The 23,448-nt window shown below is 44.4% G+C and overlaps 1 protein-coding gene across 1 annotated transcript in view; it reads left to right on the top strand.

The window, feature by feature from the left end:
• LOC143989922 (uncharacterized) overlaps positions 1–6,489 on the top strand; it is a 139,157-nt gene extending 132,668 nt beyond the window's left edge. Inside the window, exon 10 of the mRNA XM_077490194.1 lies at positions 4,986–6,489. Within this exon, the coding sequence (XP_077346320.1) occupies positions 4,986–6,187 (1,202 nt within the window). The 3' untranslated portion in view covers positions 6,188–6,489. The remainder of the gene's footprint in view (positions 1–4,985) is intronic.
• Positions 6,490–23,448: the final 16,959 nt, after the last annotated feature.

Here is a 23,448-nt window from a genome sequence, read left to right as displayed (position 1 = left end):
TTGATTAATGCAAGGAAGCTGGCCTCCAGAATCATATATTCTAGAGTCTGGAAGACATATGTCTCCTGGTGTGAATCCAGAGGTTGGCACACCAGGAAGTATGTCATAGGTAGAATCCTTGACTTTCTACAGATGGGGTTACAAATGAAGCTGGCCTTGAGTACTATCAAAGAACCAGGTATTGGCCTTATCGGTATTATTCCAACGACCACTTGCTTTGCATAATTTGGTTCATAGCTCTATTCAGGGGGTAACACGGCTTAATCCTCCGGTTAAGTCACCCCTGAACCTTTTGGACTTGAATTTAGTTCTGTTGGCATTGCAGAAACAGCCTTTTGAGCCAATATGGCATATTCCCTTGGTCCTTTTGACAAGGGAACACATTTTTCTGGTAGCCATATCTTCTGCAAGAAGGGTATCAGAGTTGGCTGCTCTTTCTTGTAAAGACCAATATTTAATTATTCACAAGGATAAGGCGGTATTGCATCCTCATCCTAACTTTCTACCAAAGGTAGGGTCAGGTTTTCATCTAAACCAGGATATTGTTCTACCTTAATTTTTTTCCAGAACCCTGTTCTACGGAAGAGAAGTCACTATATTCTCTTGATGTGGTGAGAGCAATCAAAGTCTACTTGAAGGTTACTGCTCAGATTAAAAAAACAGATACTTTGTTTGTGTTGCCTGAAGGTCCCAGAAAAGGACAGGCGGCATCGAAATCTACTATTTCTAAATGGATTTGGCAAGTAATTGTTCAAGCTTATGGTTTGAAGAGGATTCCTCCCTCTCAAATCAAAGCGCACTCTACTAGGGCTTCGTGGGCAGTGCATCACCAAGCTTCCATGGCTCAAATCTGTAATACTACAACTTGGTCATCTTCCGTCCATACATTTACCCGAGTCTATCGGGTGGATGTAAAAAGGCATGAAGATATCACCTTTGGGCGTAGTGTGGACGTAGTGTGCTCCTACCCTTCAGTTGGCATTGCTCTGGGACATCCCACATAGTAACTACTATGGCTCTGTGTCCCATGATGTACGATAAAGAAAATAGGATTTTTATAACAGCTTACCTGTAAAATGCTTTTCTTGGACTACATCGCAGGACACAGAGGTTCCTCCCCTCTTCTAATACAAGTATATTGCTTTGCTACAAAAACTGGGGTACTCCCAGTAGTAGGAGGGGGTTATATAGGGAGTGGGCTTCCTTTCTTAGGGTCTGCCAGTGTCCATCACCTGAAGGTGGCCTAAAACCCACATAGTAACTACTATGGCTCTGTGTCCCGTGATGTACTCCAAGAAAAGGATTTTACAGGTAAGCTGTTATAAAAATCCTATTTTTTTACATCTTTGAATTGGCGGCAATGGCTTTCAGCCGTAAAAATCTATTTAAATGTCTTTTTTTTCTTTACATACAGTATGTCAGTTTTGCTGCAACAGGTTCTATACACATTACAGATGCACCTTTTTACAGGCTGAAAAATGGGACCCCCAGGCACTACATTTAAAGGAGTTTTTTCCTTATTAAATTCACTGTTCCTTTCAAAATGTTTTTTAAAAGATGTTTGCATTGATACATGTTCCCCAGGGCAGTACCCAGGTCCCCATACACTTTTTATGGCCAATTACTTGACTATAAGCCTTCAAAATGGGGACTTTTGATTTTTCACATTTGGGTCCCATAGACTTTAATAGAGTTTTTGGCTCGGGTCTGAACTTTTAACATGTTCGGGAGTGCTTGTGTGAACGGGACCAAGGGGTGTATGGCCCATCACTACTTACACTATATAATTTATATTATACTTTATATATTTGTCACCTTTACATTGTGTATAATGTATATTGCACATTACATAGAACTCGCCTCTGCCCATTTAGTCTATTTTTTGTACATTTAATAGTCCTGAACCCTGCACTATATATTCTTTTGTATACTCTATAATCCTGACCCCCTGCACTATATACTCTGTTGTCCAGAGGAGTCGTTTAAAGCTTGTGGGCCCTGATGCAAAAGTTGAACTGGGCCCCCCACTACCACCCGCAACTTCCACCATGCCAAGATATTCCAAGTGGCTAAAGAGTTATTTCAGACCTTTATTTACATATTGAGAGGGTAATTCAAATGAATTAGGGAAATATGTCAAAATATGGACAGTTCCATCTTTTGAATGTCCTGGAGCAAGAGCATGCAACCTTAGAGAAGTGGAGATCTACCTGAACAATGTGAAAGAGATCAAAATTCACCGGAGTTGGGCAAGAAGTCAGTGAACAGTATATAGTGACAGTGTCGGTGAGTGGTATGTAGTGACAGGGAAGTCAGTGAGCGCTATGTAGTGACAGAGAGATCAGTGAATGGTATATTGTGGCAGAGATGTCAGTGAGCGGTATGTAGTGACAGGGAGGTCAGTGAGCGTTATGTAGTGACTGGGAGGTCAGTGAGCATTATGTAGTGACTGGGAGGTCAGTGAGCGTTATGCAGTGACTGGGAGGTCAGTGAGCGTTATGCAGTGACTGGGAGGTCAGTGAGCGTTATGCAGTGACTGGGAGGTCAGTGAGCGTTATGCAGTGACTGGGAGGTCAGTGAGCGTTATGCAGTGACTGGGAGGTCAGTGAGCGTTATGCAGTGACTGGGAGGTCAGTGAGCGTTATGCAGTGACTGGGAGGTCAGTGAGCGTTATGCAGTGACTGGGAGGTCAGTGAGCGCTATGTAGTGACTGGGAGGTCAGTGAGCGCTATGTAGTGACTGGGAGGTCAGTGAGCGCTATGTAGTGACTGGGAGGTCAGTGAGCGCTATGTAGTGACTGGGAGGTCAGTGAGCGCTATGTAGTGACTGGGAGGTCAGTGAGCGCTATGTAGTGACTGGGAGGTCAGTGAGCGCTATGTAGTGACTGGGAGGTCAGTGAGCGCTATGTAGTGACTGGGAGGTCAGTGAGCGCTATGTAGTGACTGGGAGGTCAGTGAGCGCTATGTAGTGACTGGGAGGTCAGTGAGCGCTATGTAGTGACTGGGAGGTCAGTGAGCTGTATGTAGTGACTGGGAGGTCAGTGAGCTGTATGTAGTGACTGGGAGGTCAGTGAGCTGTATGTAGTGACTGGGAGGTCAGTGAGCTGTATGTAGTGACTGGGAGGCCAGTGAGCTGTATGTAGTGACTGGGAGGCCAGTGAGCTGTATGTAGTTACTGGGAGGTCAGTGAGCTGTATGTAGTGACTGGGAGGTCAGTGAGCTGTATGTAGTGACTGGGAGGTCAGTGAGCTGTATGTAGTGACTGGGAGGTCAGTGAGCTGTATGTAGTGACTGGGAGGTCAGTGAGCTGTATGTAGTGACTGGGAGGTCAGTGAGCTGTATGTAGTGACTGGGAGGTCAGTGAGCTGTATGTAGTGACTGGGAGGTCAGTGAGCTGTATGTAGTGACTGGGAGGTCAGTGAGCTGTATGTAGTGACTGGGAGGTCAGTGAGCTGTATGTAGTGACTGGGAGGTCAGTGAGTGGTATGTAGTGACTGGGAGGTTTGTGAGCGTTATGTAGTGACTGGCAGGTCAGTGAGCGTTATGTAGTGACTGTGAGGTCAGTGAGTGGTATATAGTGACTGGGAGGTCAGTGAGCGCTATGTATTGACAGGGAGGTCAGTGAGCGCTATGTAGTGACAGGGAAGTCCTCCATGGCAATGACAAGGATCCCTCCTTCCCTCACCATCCCGGCAATGACATGTCCCCCAACCTTGATGATGCTTCAATTGACACAAACAAATATGAGGCCCCTCAGGAGGTGAGGTTAAGAGAGCTTTCACATAACTTTTCTGACTGTGTGAGTGTTGGTAGGCCAGGTACTGTGGGGGTGGTGTCAGTATGCCTCAGATGAGAGAACACTCCTCACACAGCAAGGTGCGTGTCCTACCGGAGTTACTGAAGTCCTGTCCCGGCTCCCAGGCGCCTGTCTCCTCCTGTCCTGGCTCTGTGCTATACTGTGTTGTGCATGACATAGTCCTGACCCCTGCACTATATTCTCCATTTACATAGTTATTTCTTTACCATATACTCTATACTGTACATAATATAGTCCTGACCACTGCAGTATATACTTTTTTCTACATTACATACTCCTGTATATAATCTGTGATATGCTAAACAGTTTAAACAGTACAATATACTCTGCTTTGTATGTTACATAGCCCTGACCCCTGCACTATATACTCTATGTTGTACATTACATAGTGCAGCTGACCCCCTGCACTGTATACTTTGATTCGTACATTACACAGTCCTAACTCCTGCACTATATATTCTATGTTGTATGTTACATTGTCCTGACTCCTGCACTATATATGCTATGCTACACATACAATAACCCAATGATTGTGGCCTTCACGATAAGTCCCGTCTTCATCTTGGTTGTTCTCCCCCCATCCTCACTCTCTGACCACTGGTGGGGCTCAGCCCCGCTGTTATTCATGACTAAATCATGGACTAAATAAGGAAGTGCAGGACTTCTTGTGTTGGGAAGATGGCAATGAGTGATAGAGGGGGAGGGGACACTCGTCCTATAATCCCCTCATCACTGTCACTCCTATAAAAGACAGTTCTCGTTGTTTCCTCACTCTCTGACTAAGGTCCATGAATAAAGAAATGATCTGGTAGGAGATCAGAGGACCCATTTACTACTTACCTTGAGGGGGGAATTGTAAGATCCTCACAGACAAAGCTGCCTGATGTGGGCGGAGTCCTGGTTTAGGGGATCCAATCAGCTCATGTCTAGTAATAATTTTTTTATTTCTATTTTAGTAGATGGACGGGAGATGAGGAAAACCTCAGAGGATTGTCTCACTTTGTATCCAGACTGTAAAGTAGAAGATGAGGACATCACACAGTATAGTCCAGGAGAAAACCCGACCACCTCAAATGTCCATCCGGCACCACACAGTGTAGATGGACCATCGTATTCCTCTTATCCTGAGGAACCTCAGACTGTGCGGGACGGGGCCGTCCTTCCAACAGATAAGAGATTTTCCTGTACTGAGTGCGGGAAGTGTTTCCACTTTAAATCCCGTCTTAATTTGCATAAAAGATCTCACACGGGGGAAAAGCCGTATTCCTGTCCTGAGTGTGGGAAATGTTTTTCACACAAGTACAATCTTCAAACACATCAGAGATCTCACACAGGTGAGAAGCCGTATTCCTGTCCTGAGTGCGGCAAATCTTTTTCTGTGAAGTCCCACGTTTACAGACATCAGATTTCCCACATGGAGGAAAAGCCGTATTCCTGCTCTGAGTGTGGGAAATGTTTTTCACAGAAGTCCTTCTATCACAGACATCAGAGATTGCACACCAGAGAGGAGTCATATTCCTGTCCTGAATGCGGGAAATGTTTTTTAGACAAGTCCAGTCTTTACAGACATCAGAGATCTCACACAGGGGAGAAGCCATATTCCTGTCCTGAGTGCGGGAAATGTTTTTCACAGAAGTCCAATCTTTACAGCCATCAGAGATTGCACATGGGGCAGAAAACATATTCCTGTCCTGAGTGCGGGAAATGTTTTTCAGAAAAGTCCCAACTTTATACACATCAGAGATCTCACACGGGTGAGAAGCCATATTCTTGTCCTGAGTGCGGCAAATGTTTTGCACGGAAGGCTCATCTTTACACCCATCATAGATTACACACAGGGGAAAAGCCGTATTCCTGTTCTGAATGCGGTAAATGTTTTTCAGACAAGTCTAGTCTTTACAGACATCGGAGATTACACACAGGAGAGAAGCCATATTCTTGTTCTGAGTGTGGGAAATGTTTTTCGAAGAAGTCCAGTCTTTACACACATCAGAGATCTCACACAGGGGAGAAGCCGTATTCCTGTCCTGAATGTGGGAAATATTTTTTAGACAAGTCTAGTCTTTACAGACATCAGAGATCGCACACAGGGGAGAAGCCGTATTCCTGTCCTGAGTGCGGAAAATGTTTTTCACAGAAGTCCAATCTTTACAGCCATCAGAGATCTCACACTGGGGAGAAGCCATATTCCTGTCCTGAGTGCAAGAAATGTTTTTCAAAGAAGTCTAGTCTTTACAAACATCAGAGAACTCACACCGGAGAGAAGCCGTATTCCTGTCCTGAGTGTGGGAAATGTTTTGTTGAAAAATCAAATCTTGTCACACATCAGAGATCTCACACAGGAGAGAAACCGTTTTCCTGTCCTGAGTAAGGGAATTGTTCCTCACTGAAGTCCTGTCTTCCTGTACATCAGGGATCCCACACAACCCTCGAGGTGTATTAGTGCCTTGAGCACGGGAAATGTCTTCTATATGAATGTTGCTGGACATCACAGCTCTCATGTGGGGAAGAAGCACACCCTGATATACACTTCAGATATACTCCATGACTGATCTTCATCATGTAAGAAACCGTTCATAAGGAGATCAGAGATCACCAAAGACTTGGATGAAATGTTGTACCGTGTTGACCATTGATAGCAGTAGAAAAATAAAAATGGAGTCATTACCTTTACTTGGCTGAGTACATTTTGTGGTGTAAGATTTCACAAACACTTAGAGGTCTATGTAAGAAAAATAGCTTAAAAAAAAAACATAACAAGGACTTTCATAGTGTAGTAGTTTATTAAAAAGTAAAAAAAGACATGATAAAAAAAGCCACTCAGGGGTGTGGCCTGGACCGGCATGGCGTGAGGAGCACTAGACGGGAGCTCCGCTTGCTGTATATCCACACTCTAATATCCTGGGGCTACTACCGCTGATAAAGGATCCCACACCCGGTGGCACGTTGTTCTGCACAATCGGAGAGCATGTCACCCCCGAAAACGAAGCCGGACGCCGCCACAAAGCTGGCCAGATATCGCCATGCGGAGAAGGAGGCCACGGAGGAAGATGGCGCCGGCTCCTCTCCTGCTTCTGCCACAGACCCGACTGCAAAAGTGCTCTCATGGGTAAGGTAGAGGAGGTTAATGTGGATGTCTCCTTGCTCCGTCAGGACATGCAGAGACTTAGAGAGCGGGTCACGGAGGCGGAGACCCGCATCAGCCGTGTGGAAGATGAGCTGTCGCCATTACAAGTTACCACAGAACGCCTGCAACCCCAGCTCAGTGCAGTAATGGCAAAGCAGGACGACATGGAAAACCGCCTCTGCAGGTGTAACCTGAGATTTGTCGGCCTGCCTGAAGGTGAGGAGCCCTCTGATCCCCCCTCCTTCCTGGAGACTTTCGTCACCACATTCGGCCGGGCAGAGTTCTCCACAACCTTTGTGGTGGAAAGAGCACACAGGCTAGCTGTTAAACCCCCTCCACCGGGCGCACCACTACAAATATTTATTGCTAAAATGCTAAATTTTCACGACCGGGATGCGGTCCTCCTCCTAACGAGATTAAAGGGCAACATCCCCTACAAGACCGTGGAGATTAGGGTCTTTCCGGACTTCTCCGCGGATGTCTCTTGATGCCACCAAAGCATTTGATTCAGTCCATTGGGGGTACCTGTGGGAATGCTTGGCAAGATTCGGTTTTCGACCCCACTTTATCAAGTGGATCCGCCTCCTCTATCAGAACCTTTGCGCCAGGATCTTGGTCAATGGGAGGATTTCAGAGCCCTTTCCCCTTACTAGAGGCACACGTCAGGGATGCCCACTGTCCCCACTATTCTACGCCCTAGCCATAGAACCCCTCGCGTCCGCCCTTAGAGCCCCCCCCCCCCCCCGGGAATACAGGGTCTGCGGTGTGGAGATCTGGAGGAGAGGGTCAGCCTGTATGCAGATGATATGCTGTTATACCTGGCTGACACAGGTCCATCTCTACAGGCTGTCCTCAAAACCATCCAGACCTTTGGCAATCATTCTGGACTGAGAATCAATTGGGAAAAATCCCAGATGCTCCCCATAGATGTAGGGGCTCAGAGTTAGCTCTATAACATACCTCGGTATCACAATTACTTGCTCGCCGGAGGACTTTGTTAAAGTGAACATGAAACCTTTGATAGCAAAGATGAAAAAAAAACTCAGACGTGGACCAAACTACCGTTGGGGGTGATGGGACGGATCAATCTAATTAAAATGATCCTTCTCCCTGGCTTCCTATATGTTCTTCGGCATGCCCCTTGGCATGTCCCACCTGGACAAACATGACAAAGACAGATACTTGGAATTAATATGCTCCCAGCATGCCCGTGGAATAACCCATCCCTTCCAGATTATCCTTAGGGATCACGCTGATAGGGAGGTGTTGGGGGATAGGAAGGGGCTGTTGTACCATCACTGCAGGGTTTGGGAGGTGGTGAGACATAGATTTAAACTCCCGCCCACACACTTCCACACGCCCCTATGGAATAATTCAGGTCTGAGGGAGCTGCAAAATGTACCAGCCCATGCTTTGTGGCTTGCTGGGGGAGTGAGGTACCTTTCTGATATATACCAGGGGGATATATTGAAATCATTCCAACAGCTTAAGGAGGACTTTGACCTCCCTAACTCCTTGCATTTTCGATACCTCCAGCTCCGCCACGCTCTGCAGACACAATTTCACAAGATCCCCCCCCCCCAGTGTAGAATGCTTAGACCTTATCAGTATTCTTACGGGTCAGGAGCACCAAAAGCTAACATCATTGATATATAACTCACTTCTTAGACCCCAAGCGGTAACCCTGGCATACAAGCTAAAAGAGCGATGGTCGGGAGATGTGGGGGAGCTGGAGGACGATGAGTGGGAGGATGCGCTAGCTACTTGCCAAAAGGTCTCAACTAAATTGTCCGACCGTCTTACGCAATTATATATCCTACACAGAACATACCTGACACCAATCTGGATAGCGAGATATAAGCCAAACTACAGCCCCCTCTGCCCCAGGTGCAACAGTCCAAACAGTACCTTCTTTCACTTGATATGGGTATGTCCAGAGATACAGGCCTATTGGACTCAGGTCGTGAAAGTTCATACATGACGAGATGGGCTCACCTCTGACATTATGCCCTAAACAATGCCTGTTAGGAATATTTTCTGACCCTGACTCGGACAAATTTCATAAAATATTCCTTCAGGAATCACTCTATATGGCTAGATTACTTATTTTATTTATTTATTTCAGTTACTTATATAGCGCCATCAATTTACGCAGCGCTTTACATATACATTGTACATTCACATCAGTCCCTACCCTCAAGGAGCTTACAATCTAAGGTCCCTAACTTACACTCATACATAATAGGGACAATTTAGACAGGATCCAATTAACCTACCAGCATGTCTTTGGAGTGTGGGAGGAAACCGGAGTACTCGGAGGAAACCCACGCAGGTACAGGGAGAACATGCAAACTCCAGGCAGGTAGTGTCGTGGTTGGGGTCGCGAACTAGTGACCCTTCTTACTGCCAGGCGAAAGTGCTACCCACTACACCACTGTAGCGAGACGATGGCTTCAGGCCCTACCGCCAATAATGCAGGAATGGATAGCTGCAATAAATAAGGTTCTCCCCTACAAGAAGGAGATATATGCCCAGAGAGGATGTGAAGCCAAGTACAGGAAGTTTGGGTTGCGTGGTTGGGCAATGCTGCCACATGTAATGAGCTGGAGAGAATAGAGACTATGATATGTGCCTGCTCACCCTCTCTGTGCAGAATCAGAATTTGATACCCAGCAAGTAGCGTACCCAAGTACCAGGACTAGCTGAATCTCTTTGTTCTTCTTATTACGCATATTCATGTAGCTACTCTCTGTATTCCACTGCAATAAGTTACAATGTCACGTGACTGCATTTTTGTCCTATCTTGCTGAAACCTATCCTGTTAAATGTGTACTGTGCACTGCTGTATTGCCAATCTCAATTGTGTACTGTATCCCTACTGCTCTTAATAGAACATGTTGTTAATTGTAAAAAATAAAAAAAAATACTCACAAAGGTATAGGAGCCATCAGACTCAATAATGCATCAAAGGAATACCAATATGGCCAACACAGGAAATGTAACCTAGTTCCTATGCATTACGTCACATGGCTACAACGGCACTTCACAAAATTATCTCATTGATTGTTTTGCATCTGATTTTTTTTTATTTATATAATATACATGACGTATATAATAAATATATATATTTATAATTTGTGATTATCCCAATGTCACACTGAAACATTTGCTGTATTTGTTTAGACTTTTCTGGTAGGGGGGCATTTGTTCAACAGATGCCCTGGAGTGCTTACACCAGATACCCTCTCTGCTACCATTGTTTATACAGGTGTTCTGGTCAACTATAGCTCTAGCTTGACTTTTTACTATGTTTGACATCAGTGTAATGGGGCAAAGAAGGATATGCCCAAATGGGATTGGCTTCTTAAAACTTTCCAAATAAAAGACAAGAACATAAACTGAGATTAGGACTTTGTAATGACGTGACACCAAGGAAGGTCTCTGCCAGAACCCGAAGACGCTTTTCGTCCAATCTCCTGCAATCATCAAAGAGTCCTCATTGCCAAGGAGATCATGAAGTTTCTATAAGCGGAGCTAAGTAACCTTTTCATGTATTCTTATTGTATACAGACCATAATTTTGCTAGGAAGTAGGTGGCATTTTTTCTTGTTATAGGTATATCTGTCAGCTTTGTATTACATTGCTAATATTGTAATCATTTTGTATGTAAAGAGTTTTTTGTTTTAGTAAAAGCACATTGATATACAGTTGCAAAAAAAAAAGTATGTGAACCCCTTTGGAATGATATGGATTTCTGCACAAATTGGTCATAAAATGTGACCTGATCTTCATCTAAGTCACAACAATAGACAATCACAGTCTGCTTAAACTAATAACACACACAGAATTAAATGTTACCATGTTTTTTTTTGAACACACCATGTAAACATTCTCAGTGGGAAAAGTATGTGAACCCCTAGACTAATGCGGTCTGCAAGAGCTAATTGGAGTGAGGTGTCAGCCAACTGGAGTCCAATCAATGAGATGAGATTGGAGGTGTTGGTTACAGCTGCCCAGCCCTATAAAAACACACACACCAGTTCTGGGTTTGCTTTTCACAAGAAACATTGCCTGACGTGAATGATGACTTGCACAAAAGAGCTCTCAGAAGACCTACGATTAAGAATTGTTGACTTGCATAAAGCTAGAAAAGGTTATAAAAGTATCTCCAAAAGCCTTGCAGTTCATCAGTTCACAGTAAGACAAATTGTCTATAAATGGAGAAAGTTCAGCACTGCTGCTATTCTCCCTAGGCATGGGCGTCCTGTAAAGATGACTGCAAGAGCACAGCACAGACTGCTCAATGAGGCGAAGAAGAATCCTAGAGTGTTAGCTAAAGACTTACAAAAGTCTCTGGCATATGCTAACATCCCTGTTAGCGAATCTACGATATGTAAAACACTAAACAAGAATGGATTTCATGGGAGGATACCACAGAGGAAGTCACTGCTGTCCAAAAAAACATTACTGCATGTTTACAGTTTGCACAAGAGCACCTGGATGTTCCACAGCAGTACTGGCAAAATATTCTGTGGACAGATGAAACCAAAGTTGAGTTGTTTAGAAGAAACCCACAACACTATGTGTGGAGAAAAAGAGGCACAGCACACCAACATCAAAACCTCATCCCAACTGTGAAGTATGGTGGTGGGGGCATCATGGTTTGGGGCTGCTTTACAGTGTCAGGGCCTGGATGGATTGCTATCGAAGGAAAAATGAATTACAAAGTTTATCAAGACATTTTACAGGAGAACATAAGGCCATCTGTCCACCAGGTGAAGCTCAACAGAAGATCGGTGTTGCAACAGGACAATGACCCAAAGCATAGAAGTAAATCAACAACAGAATGGCTTAAACAGAAGAAAATACGCCTTCTGGTAGTGGCCCAGTCAGAGTCCTGACCTCAACCCGATTGAGATGCTGTGTGATGACTTCAAGAAAGCTATTCACACCAGACATCCCAAGAATATTGCTGAACTGAAACGGTTCTGTAAAGAGGAATGGTCAAGAATTACTCCTGACCGTTGGGCTCGTCTGATCTGCAACTACAGGAAACGTTTGGTTGAAGTTATTGCTGCCAAAGGAGGTTCAACCAGTTTTTAAATCCAAGGGTTCACATACTTTTTCCACCTGCACTGTGAATGTTTACATGGGGTGTTCAATAAAAACATGGTAACATTTAATTCTATGTGTGTTATTAGTTTAAGCAGACTGTGATTGTCTATTGTTGTGACTTAGATGAAGATCAGATCACATTTTATGACCAATTTGTGCAGAAATCCATAACATTCCAAAAGGGTTCACATACTTTTTTTTGTAACTGTACCACAGAGGTCTAAGTTTCCTTGGTTTTATTGCAAGAACCTTTAATAGATAGACGTAAGCATTACATTTGGGAGCTCGTGGCCTGGATTTGCGCAAAAAATTCAACTGAAGCAGACCTGTTTTTCTGTGGTGTGTGGTGTAGCTTGTACTAGGTAAAATGCTACATAAACTGTTTAGGAAAAGCAAGGCTGCAGAGGTTTCTGGTGGCCAGAAGAAAGGGTGCAGCTTACCTATCTGAGCCAATGAGTGGGAGCCTAATGCTAAAGAATGTGCACAGTATGCTTTTTCCCTTGAATAAGACTTGGGATGAAAAAAGTCTCAGATCATTTTGTAGATTTTAGCCTTAAGGGGTTGGATTTAAGTAAAGCGGAGATGAGGACAGTGTCCACAGTGGGTTGGTACTTCCTCCATGCAGAGGCAGAAGTTAAGGTATTAAAAGACCAGCTAGCTGTTTCTTCAGAGTGTGCTTGTTCAACTGCTCGTCGGGCTGATGATTTGCAAGAGTGGTGTGCAGCCCTTATGACCAAATCAATTAATGCCTTAAGGAAAAAGAAGGGCCATAAACCTGTTAGTAAAGCCAGGGTACGTGCTATTGTCACATCCCAAAACTGGGATTGTGAGGATGTGCTCTCCTCAAGTGTTAGTTGATAGTTTGATATTTCAGATAATGATCACCCAATGAGAAAGAAAAAGTGTGCCAGACTTCTCATTACTAAGCATAGGAAACGGCAACTTGTTAGAGAGGATATGGCAGATGGGGAGGTGCATTATCGCAACCCTAGAGATGTGGAATTTGAAGAAGTATGGGAGTTTACACAAACTGAACTCTGCGAGCTGGCAACACAAGACAAACAAAGGTCCAGGGAGCCCCTATTGAGTTGGCTCCTATGCTTGTTGGATGAAAGGCGGACAGTGTTGTTTTGTTAGGTAAGGAAGCAGTGGCTATGCGAGTGTTAACCCATGATCCACAATTGCGTCGGGCAATGCAAAAAGTGCAAGAGTTTAGTGTGAATTTTTCACTGTTCTACCTCGTGAGAGATGGAATAGTCCGAGTATACGCTAGTCTTACTGACCTGGAAAATACCTACCCCTGAATATCAATAGGAGAGGGTATTTCCAGGTTACGAGAGATGGGTTGTATAACCGGATTAAATATGTTTCCAGAATGGATGGGTCCAGATATGGAACTCTTTACATCTGCTCTGCGCTCTAATCTGATGAAGTCTGCGCCATTTAATCTCAGGGCTCCTTTATGGTCCTTGCTGGGAGGCGTAGGATTAAACAGCAAGATTCATGAAGCCACTACCGTTTTAAGTCAGTTGGGAGAGGTAGAGAAAACTAAAACGAAACCTGTCAGGGCAGTAGGTAAGATCAAGGCCCGACAGGAAGAATACAAACAGAAAATAACTTTTACAGAGAAGACAGGAGGTGAAGAGAAAACCAGGCTAGTTATCTCTAGAAAAGAAATGTGGGTGGACCTATTAAAGGCAGGAGTAACTAAAGATTAGATAGATGGGATTTCTACTGCAGAAATGCTCCAGAGGTGGAAACAGTAGGGAAAACTGTCAGGGTTAGAAACACTTCTAGTGAAGATATCAGCCTAGACCTAGAGAAAACTGAACAGACCCTTCCTGTTAGGCCCAAACCAATTCCCAAAACTGAACATGAACCCAGACCCAAATCCCTTTATCCTGGGCAGGAGTTAGAGAGAATCAGAAAAGGGAATTGGGTGGTTCTTTATCCTTTATGAAGGGAAGGTGAGTCTACTGTAATAGCAGTGACAGCAGGAGACAAACGCCCATATGCACCTGTCATTGTATGGTGGGGAAGTCATCTTCTCCTATGCATGTAATGGCTTTAGTTGATAGCGGAGCCGAAGTTACACCTTTGCAAGGAAATCGTTCCCATCGCAAAGGAGAATTGATTGATGTAGAAGATTTGGGAGGCCAAACTACACCAGCAGTTAGGGTATGGTTGAAATTTGCTATTGGCAAGGGATCAGGATTTATGACAAATGTTTTGGTATCAGAATTACCCGAAAATATTCTTGGGATGGATGTACTTCAAGGTCAGTCAATTCAGACTGAAAGAGGTACGTTCACATTTGGGTATCATGATAAAGCGTATCTGGTTAGTGTGGTGAAGGCCGTGGTCAGAGGTCATGCGAATGGGACCCCTGTCTACATTCTTTCACCAGAGAAGCCAGTCTGTCTCAAGCACTACAAACTTCCTCGAGGCCACAAAGTAATTAGGGTGACTATTCAAGAACTGTTGAGAGTAGGGATCATTAGACCTGCTCCTTTCTTGTCTCCGGTGTTGCCAGTATAGAAACCTGATGGGACATACAGAATGACTGTGGATTACAGAGGTCTAAACAAAGTGGCACCTCCATTGACGTCAGCTGTACTGGATATGATCTCAATTGTTGAGAAAATTGCTAAAGAGGCAGGAGAACATTATGCTGTGATAGATCTGGCTAATGCTTTCTTTTCAATTTATAGACCCAGAGTGTCAAGACCAGTTTGCTATGTTGTGGGACAGTCGCCAGTACACTTTCACTGTCCTTCCGCAAGGCTATCTTTCTTCAGCGATTTGTCATGCTCTGATTGCTGGAGATTTAAGTGGCTGTGTTTCACTACATTGATGACATCATGATCTCTGGGACAAAATAAGATCTATCTGAAGCGCCGAACCTGCTGATACAGCACATGGAGAACAGAGGGTGGACTATCAACAGAGACAAAGTCCAAGGACCTGCCACAGAGGTGAAATTCCTGGGAATGATGTGGACTGAGCCACAGAAGGTAATTCCAGAGACAGTTGTGCAAACTATCCAGGCACTGTCGCCCCCTACCCCCAAAAAGGAGGCACAGAAGTTCATTGGACTTGTGGGATTCTGGAGATCGTTCATTACACATCTTAGACTGAGCTCTCGTGGGGTTCAGAGGAGAAGACCACATTCCTTACCACTAAAGAAGCCATTTTGCAGCATCAGGGATTGGGACCCATAAGACCAGGAGTACCATTTCAGCTGGATGTAGTGGAGCAGAATGGTACCATATTTTGGAGTCTGTGGCAGCCAAATGAAAAGAGAGGACAGAGAGCAATACCCATTTTGGTCCAAGCAACTGACAGGGGCACAGAAGAGATACACGCCCCTAGAGAAGTACCTGTTTGCAGCCTACACAGCACTTCAACATGTAGAGACCATTACAGAAAAGGATGCAGTCATTATCCATACTACATTGCCAATAGCAGGATGTGTGAGAGATAATGGACTGACCACTAGCTGTAGCCCAGAACCAGACAGGAAAGAAAGCGGCACCTTCTAAGCATAGTAAATAAAAAATTCTTTAATGGGTTCAGTGTATGAAAGTAGATGATGGAAGCGAGCATATAACATAGGTATCATCCACGCTTGTCCCGGAGGAGCAGGCTGTCACTGGTGTATGCCATAAGACAATCCTCTGTAGCGACTGCAGGGATGGACACTGTCAGTATGAGCTGAATGATTGAACAATTACAGATAGGGTGCGCCTTGTCAATGGGACTTTGATCCGACAAGTCATACCCAGTGTAAACGAGGGTTAATATCTTTACTATTTCCTTATTTTTTACTGCAATCTTGTTAGAAGTAATATAAAAATTTATTGAAAAAAAAAAAAATTGTGTGTATCGGTGCAATGAAGACAAACATTGGTACAAAAACTGCTCAGAGGTGATACTAACCATTTACTGCCCATCCACATTACATTTACTGTGGGTGGGCGCTCCAGGCTGAGCAACGTACTGTTACATTGCTCAGTTCATGCACACTGGGCACCCCCTGAGGTGCTCGGTACCAGGCCCCTGTTAGTGGCTGGGGTATCATGTGATCGCTATGATTGGTCACATGAGTACCCATAAGAAAAACTGCCATGAATGGCTTCCATTCATAACAGCTGACTTACCATTGTGATGCTGTGATAGGCCAACAGCTATCACATGGTAACAAAGGAGAGGAACCAATAGGATAGGGTACACCACGGTACCACTGGTATTTGTCCACACACTCAGTACGAGCGGGACTCCGTGACCATAAAAGCATATGAAAAAATGTGCACTGTGTCAGAAAGACCACACAGTACCAAGTGCCACATAGTTGAGCCCTGGGAAATAATTACCAGAATTGCATAATGGTGAATTTAATTATAATTTATAAAAAAATAAAGCATTGTCACCAATATTGTACTGTATATACAGTTTAAGGTAACCGCATCACCAACCAAGCCTATATCTGATTGGAATCAAGGCAAGAGTAGTGCAAGATCACTACGGTGACACTGAACTACTCTGATGACAAAATGTAAAAAAAATACACATACACACGCATTATTTATTTTACATACTGTCACCAGTCAGTGTACCGCCACACCAGTCACATGATGACACTGTACTGCACTGATGACACCCTGATCACCTCACACCAGTCATATGATTGTACTGTACTGGTGACACCCTGATCACCTCACACCAGTCATATGATGACACTGTACTGTACTGGTGACACCCTGATCACCTCACACCAGTCATATGATGACACTGTACTGTAGACACCCTGATCACCTCACACCAATCATATGATGATGCTGTACTGCACTAGTGACACCCTGATCACCCCACACCAGTCATATGATGATGCTGTACTGCACTGGTGACACCCTAATCACCTTACACCAGTCATATGATGACACTGTACTGTACTGGTGACATCCTGATCACCTCACACCAGTCATATGATGACACTGTACTGTACTTGTGACACCCTGATCACCCCACACCAGTCATATGATGACGCTGTACTGCACTGGTGACACTCTGATCACCTCACACCAGTCATATGATGACACTGTACTGTACTGGTGACACCCTGATCACCTCACACCAGTCATATGATGACACTGTACTGTACTTGTGACACCCTGATCACCCCACACCAGTCATATGATGACACTGTACTGTAGACACCCTGATCACCTCACACCAATCATATGATGATGCTGTACTGCACTAGTGACACCCTGATCACCCCACACCAGTCATATGATGATGCTGTACTGCACTGGTGACACCCTAATCACCTTACACCAGTCATATGATGACACTGTACTGTACTGGTGACATCCTGATCACCTCACACCAGTCATATGATGACACTCTACTGCACTGGTGACACCCTGATCACCACACCAGTCATATGATGACGCTGTACTGTACTGGTGACACCCTGATCACCTTACACCAGTCATATGATGACACTGTACTGTACTGGTGACACCCTGATCACCCCCACACCAGCCATATGATGATGCTGTACTGCACTGGTGACACCCTGAACACCTCACACCAGTCATATGATGACATTGTACTGTACTGATGACACCCTGATCACCCCACACCAGTCATATAATGAAGCTCTTCTGCACTGGTGACACCCTGATCACCCCACATCAGTCATATGATGACGCTGTACTGCACTGGTGACACCCTGATCACCGCCACACCAGTCATATTACCGATCCTGACCAATGCATTCTGTACACAGGGCTGTATATGATATATTCCTGACCACTGCACTCCGTGTACTGGGCTGTATACAACATTACTCCTGACCGCGTCACTCTTGTGTACTGGGCTATATACAGTGGTGTGAAAAAGTGTTTGCCCCCTTCCTCATTTCCTGTTCCTTTGCATGTTTGTCCACACCACACCAATAATCAGGCCTGGGTGTGGCTAGAGAAATTGAACTCAGGTGTGGACAACCACAGTTATAGTATGTTTTAACAAGGGGGCAATCACTTTTTCACACAGGGCCATGATGGTTTGGATTTTTTTTCACCTTTAATAATAAACACCTTCATTTACAAATTGCATTTTGTGTTTACTTGTGTTGTCCTTGACTATTGTTTAAATTGGTTTGATGTTCCGAAACACTTAAGTGTGACAAACATGCAAAGGAACAGGAAATGAGGAAGGGGGCAAACACTTTTTCACACCACTGTATGACATACTCCTACACTTTGCTTTTTTTCACTACTGTTGCTGGTTTCTCAGTAGTCAGTATGTTATTGAAGATCTTCCTGAAGGTTGGCTGAGTGTAGAAAAGTAAATGTGATTCTTACCAATGATTGTGCATGAGTAGAGATGGGCTCGGGCATGTTCAAAATCCCATGTGCCCGATCACACCAGGAAGCCGACACTAAACATGGCTATTCACAAGCAGTGAGACATTTCCCGGTTTGCAGCTGCACAGATCGGGAAATACCTCACTGCCTCTGATTAGCCGTGTGCAGTGTTGGCTTCCTGGCAGGATCAGGCACATGGGATTTCGAACACGCCCAAGCCCATCTCTAGTGCTGAGATTTGTTTGTGTCTGTTTGACTCCCCCTTGTGGCACAGTCATTATATTTTTTGAATATAAAGACTGTGGAATATGTTACCACGTTGTAACATAACCTGATGGTGGAGCCTGAATCGTTGAGGTAGGCCAATCTTACAGCCCTGGTTCTGAAGTCACTGGTAGAGTGACAAAGAGTACCTGTAAAGTCTCTTGCTGGCAGGTACTGGCGTGCATCGGGAATGAAGGTATAACAGGACAAGCTGGCAGAGGAAAGATACAGATAGGCTGGAATGGATGCAGGATAGTCACAAGGTAGAGTTGGACAGTCCAAGTCAGCAGTAGGGATGGGCCGAACACCCCCCGGTTCGGTTCACACCAGAACATGCGAACAGGCAAAAAGTTCAAGGGACATGTTTCAGTGCAAAAAAAATATATTTTAATAATGCTTATAGTGAAACAATAAAAATGGAATATTCCTTTAAATATCATGCCTGGGGGGTCCCTTAGTCTGCCTGTAAATTGGTGCATCTGTGTGATGTGTAGAACAGTGCCAAAGCAAAATTACATTTCTAAAGAACAAAATGTCATTTAAACTTGCTTGTGGCTGTAATGTATTGTTGACTCCTGGAAATACAGATAAAAAATTCAAGGAAAAAAACTGTGGTTTCCCCCCAGTCCATACCAGGCCCAGCAGCTCTCCTGACAGGGGGGATCTGCACTGATATTCAGCATTTATTATTAGTACAGGCCCATCAGTGATGATCGCCAGTGATGACCACCAATGCCCCACCAGTGATCAGTGCCCATCAGGGATGCTTGTCAGTACCTCCTCATCAGTTCTGCATATTAGTGCCTCCTCATTAGTGCCCATGAGTGAAGGAGAAAACTTACTTGTTTACAAAATGTTATAACAGAAACAAAGAAAAAACATTTTTTTTGGTGAATTTTCTGTATATTTTTTTATTTGTAGCACAAAAAAGAAAAACCTCAGTGATGATCAAATACCATCAAAAGAAGGCTCTTTTTGTGGGGGGGAAAAAAAGATTAAAATTTCATAAATGTACAGTGTTGTTTGACCGCGCAATTGTCATTCAATGTGTGAGAGCACTGAGAAATGAAAATTGTCCGGTATTGAAGGGGTTAAACGTGCGGGCAAAAATATTTACAAAAACAGCTCTGGCGGTGAAAGGGTTAAATGATAAGTTCACCTTCGGGAATATGTTACATGTTCTTGTTTCTGCAGCAGCTCAGTGATCCGAGTCCTCTGTGTGACAGCAGTGCAGGGAGAAGTTCCCCATACCGGCTGTCACTTTATGAAAAGAGCGCGGCCGTGCCATTCATTCACAGAGTTCTGTCCTTTTCCGATGTCGGCTTGAAGTTTTCAATGAACTCCCACACAGCTGCTGAGCTCTCTGGTAGATGAGGGACAAGGAGATTGGGCGTCGGGACCCCCATTTAGTCCCTCGGACAAGATGTCTTTTCAAAAAATGTCCACATCCCTGGAACTGTTTCTTACATTATGAAGATCAGCCATGGAGTATATCTGAGGAGTATATCAGGGTATGCTTCTTCCCCACATAGAGCTGTGATGTCCAGCAACATTCATATAGAAGACATTTCCCACACTCAAGGCACTAATACACCTCAAGGGTTGTGTGGGATCCCCGATGTACAGGAAGGCAGGACTTCAGTGAGGAACAATTCCCTCACTCATGACTGGAAAGTGGCTTCTCCCCCGTGTGAGATCTCTGATGTCTGAAAAGACTAGACTTCTCTTCCTGAGTCCTTTTCTGTTCAGGAAGAGAAGAGAACACCACACTGAGTATAAGCAGCACACTTTACATCCACACACCTTAGATTGCCACATGTAACCCCTTGATTGCCCACATTAACCTTTTAATTACCCCTGTCACCCAACCAGTGCCATTAGTACAGTGTCAGGGTACATTATTTTTTTTGATCACTTTATTAGGGTAATTTGTCAGATAGCGCCAGGGTCAGCTAGCATTAGAATGCCCGCACACTATCGCACTCACGCTATAGGATCCTGATCACCACCATTGATAGTATAGTGTCTGTATGGATCAATATCTTGATTATGAACAGAAATATATTGGTGTCCCCCTCAAAATAGTGTCAAGAAAAATGCAGAATTAGCAGGATCAGCCCCGATACCTGCCAGCACCTGCATTTAGCCTTTCTACCCCCCTCCCCCCTAACAAGTGCAGTGTCAGTCGATCACCAGCACCTCTGATACATTGCACACAAAACCTCAGTGGTAGTAGGCCTGATCTCTTCTAGCACTAGCAGGTAAGTTTTATTTGTAGTCGTTCAAGCAGTCCTTGACAGCCAGGAGCTCTTTTTCCCATGAGTCACACTAGCTACCTGTAAATTTAGTGGCCAAAATGTCCCAACAAAGGTACACTAGTGAAGAGGCCTACAGCATTCTGAGTATGACAGCTGAGAGTACAGAGGTCAAGTCCTCACTGACAGAATCAGGCTCCGAATACGAACCTGTAGAGAGCAGCGGCACCCTGACAGGGAGCTCAGAGGACGGAGGAGAGGTCCTTGCTAAGGTCAGGAGTACCCGACCCTAGGTAGATGAAGTGCTAGAAACACTTAATTTGTCTTCTATCCAGCAAGATGCCAGTACTAGTGCCACACTACCTTTAGGTGACCTGGCAGGCACCAGCGGCCTAGGACATCCTAGTCTTTTACATACCAGCACTACAGTATTTCTTGGTGACCTGGCAAGTCCCAAATATGCAGTCCAAGCTGGTGAGGTGGTTAGCACTAGTGGGATCCTGCAGCCACCAAGAATTCTAACACAGACCCATAGAGCCCATAGTGCCCTTGCTGATGCTTGCAAAATCCTGATTGGCAGCCCACAGAATCTGCAGCACCCATACTTCCCCCAATCCCTGCCCAACCCGGAATTTAGGTGGAAAAAGCTAATTTAACAATTGCCCTAGATTTTTTTAAGATTTTTTTTCATGGAAGATCTGTATCATTCGAATTGGGTGCCAAAGCAATTCACACACACAACAGTATATCACCACCGACTCAAATTCAACTCTTACCAGACTATTTGCATGGAGACCTATCAAGGTTTCTAAATGTAAAACTTTTTTGGGTCTAACCTTTAATATGGGCATTACTTTAAAAATGAGTGGTAATATTGGTCTACAGACCCGATTCAGCATATGCGTGTGTTCTCTGCAGCAATGGCCAAGAAACAATATGAGAGAATAATGCGTTTCATGCATTTTAGTGATAGTACATTCTATCATCCCTGAATATGTTCAGCTCTACAAAATGTGGCCCCTCATAAATTACCTCTCCGATAAATTCACAGATGTGTATACGCCCCAGCAAAACATCTGGGTAGATGAATCCTTCATACATTTACTGGCCACCTTGCAATCAAACAGTATCTCCCCAGCAAGCATTCCAGATCTGGGGTCAAAATGTATAAGCTCTGTGATAGTATGACAGGCTATTCATGTCATTTTAGAATTTAGGAGGGAAATTATAGTCATGTGCAGCCCCCTGGATGCTCAGACTACATGGGGAGCAGTGGAAGATAGTGTGGGACTTGGTGTCACCCTTTTTCCTTATGGGATACCTTTTGTACTTGGACAACTAATATGCAAGCGTACCACTTTTTAGACTCTAAATCAATTATGGAATTGGTTGCTGTGGTACCATGTGACCCAATCACTGGGGCTTCACCTAAGGCTGGGGAAAAAAAAATCTATTTAAATCTTGAATTGAGCTGAGAGGTCAAATCAATTCAAAATGACAGCAAATCGTTTTTTTAGATTTTTTTTTTTCACCAGGACCGGGGCTGACACCATGCCGGTCCTGGGGTGCTGTGGGCAGGAGTTTTTAGGCAAGGCCGCGGCTTCGGCATAGTCTGCAAGGCCGGACACCGCAGACTAGGCCGAAGCCTCGCCTAAAAACTCCTGCCTGCAGCTCCCCGGGAACGGCGCTGACACCGCGCCGGTTCTGAGGAGCTGCGGGCAGGAGTTTTTAGGCAAGGCCGCTGCTTCGGCCTAGTCCGCGAGGCCGGATGACGCAGCCGCGCCCTCACTTAAAAACTCCTGCCCACAGCTCCTCAGGACCGGCGCGGTGTCCATAAAAAAAAAATCGTTTTGAATCGTGAATCGAGTTGTTTTTAAAAAAAATCACAGATTATTTTTTTTCAGAAAATTGCCCAGCTCTAACTTCGCCCAACGGCTTGTAAACACCTGACTTAGAAAGGAGGAGAAAGCCTGCTTGTGGACTGGTGAATTACTCGCAGTGAAGTGGAAGAACTAATGGGATGTGTCTTTTCCTTTCTTCCATTCATGTAGACATGATGGTCCAGATTTGTACGGCATCTGATGTTGTTGAAAAGCCCCTCTGTCATGGGAGGGGTGGACTTCAATGACCAGATGATGGGGACATACTTAATTTCCCATAAGGCCAGATGCTGGTACCAGAAAGTGTCTGTATATTTAATCCAATTGGCCATGTTCAATGCTTATGTACTATACAGAGTGTCAGGAAGAAGTTGATCCTTCCTAAAATTTCAGTAAGAGATCATCATGGCCCTTTTGTATCCAGAAAATCACAGCCTATAAAGTTTGCGGTTACAGTTTTTATAAGTTAGAAAAAGTTTTAAAAAAGTTAAAAAAAAAAAGTCACAAATATAGGTGTCATTTTATTGCGTTAATGTTCTGTTGTTACTGGTGATTTATTGTTGGATGTTGTTGTTTGCTTTGCAGCAATGCCATTCAGCTGCAGTACTGATCTGTGT

The sequence above is a fragment of the Lithobates pipiens genome, unplaced genomic scaffold (assembly GCF_037356315.1).
Source record: "Lithobates pipiens isolate NorthernLeopardFrog02 unplaced genomic scaffold, aLitPip1_a1.2 Scaffold_18, whole genome shotgun sequence".
Taxonomy (NCBI): domain Eukaryota; kingdom Metazoa; phylum Chordata; class Amphibia; order Anura; family Ranidae; genus Lithobates; species Lithobates pipiens.
The sequence above is the reverse complement of the archived record's forward strand: the minus strand, read 5'-3'. Positions and strand labels throughout refer to the sequence as shown.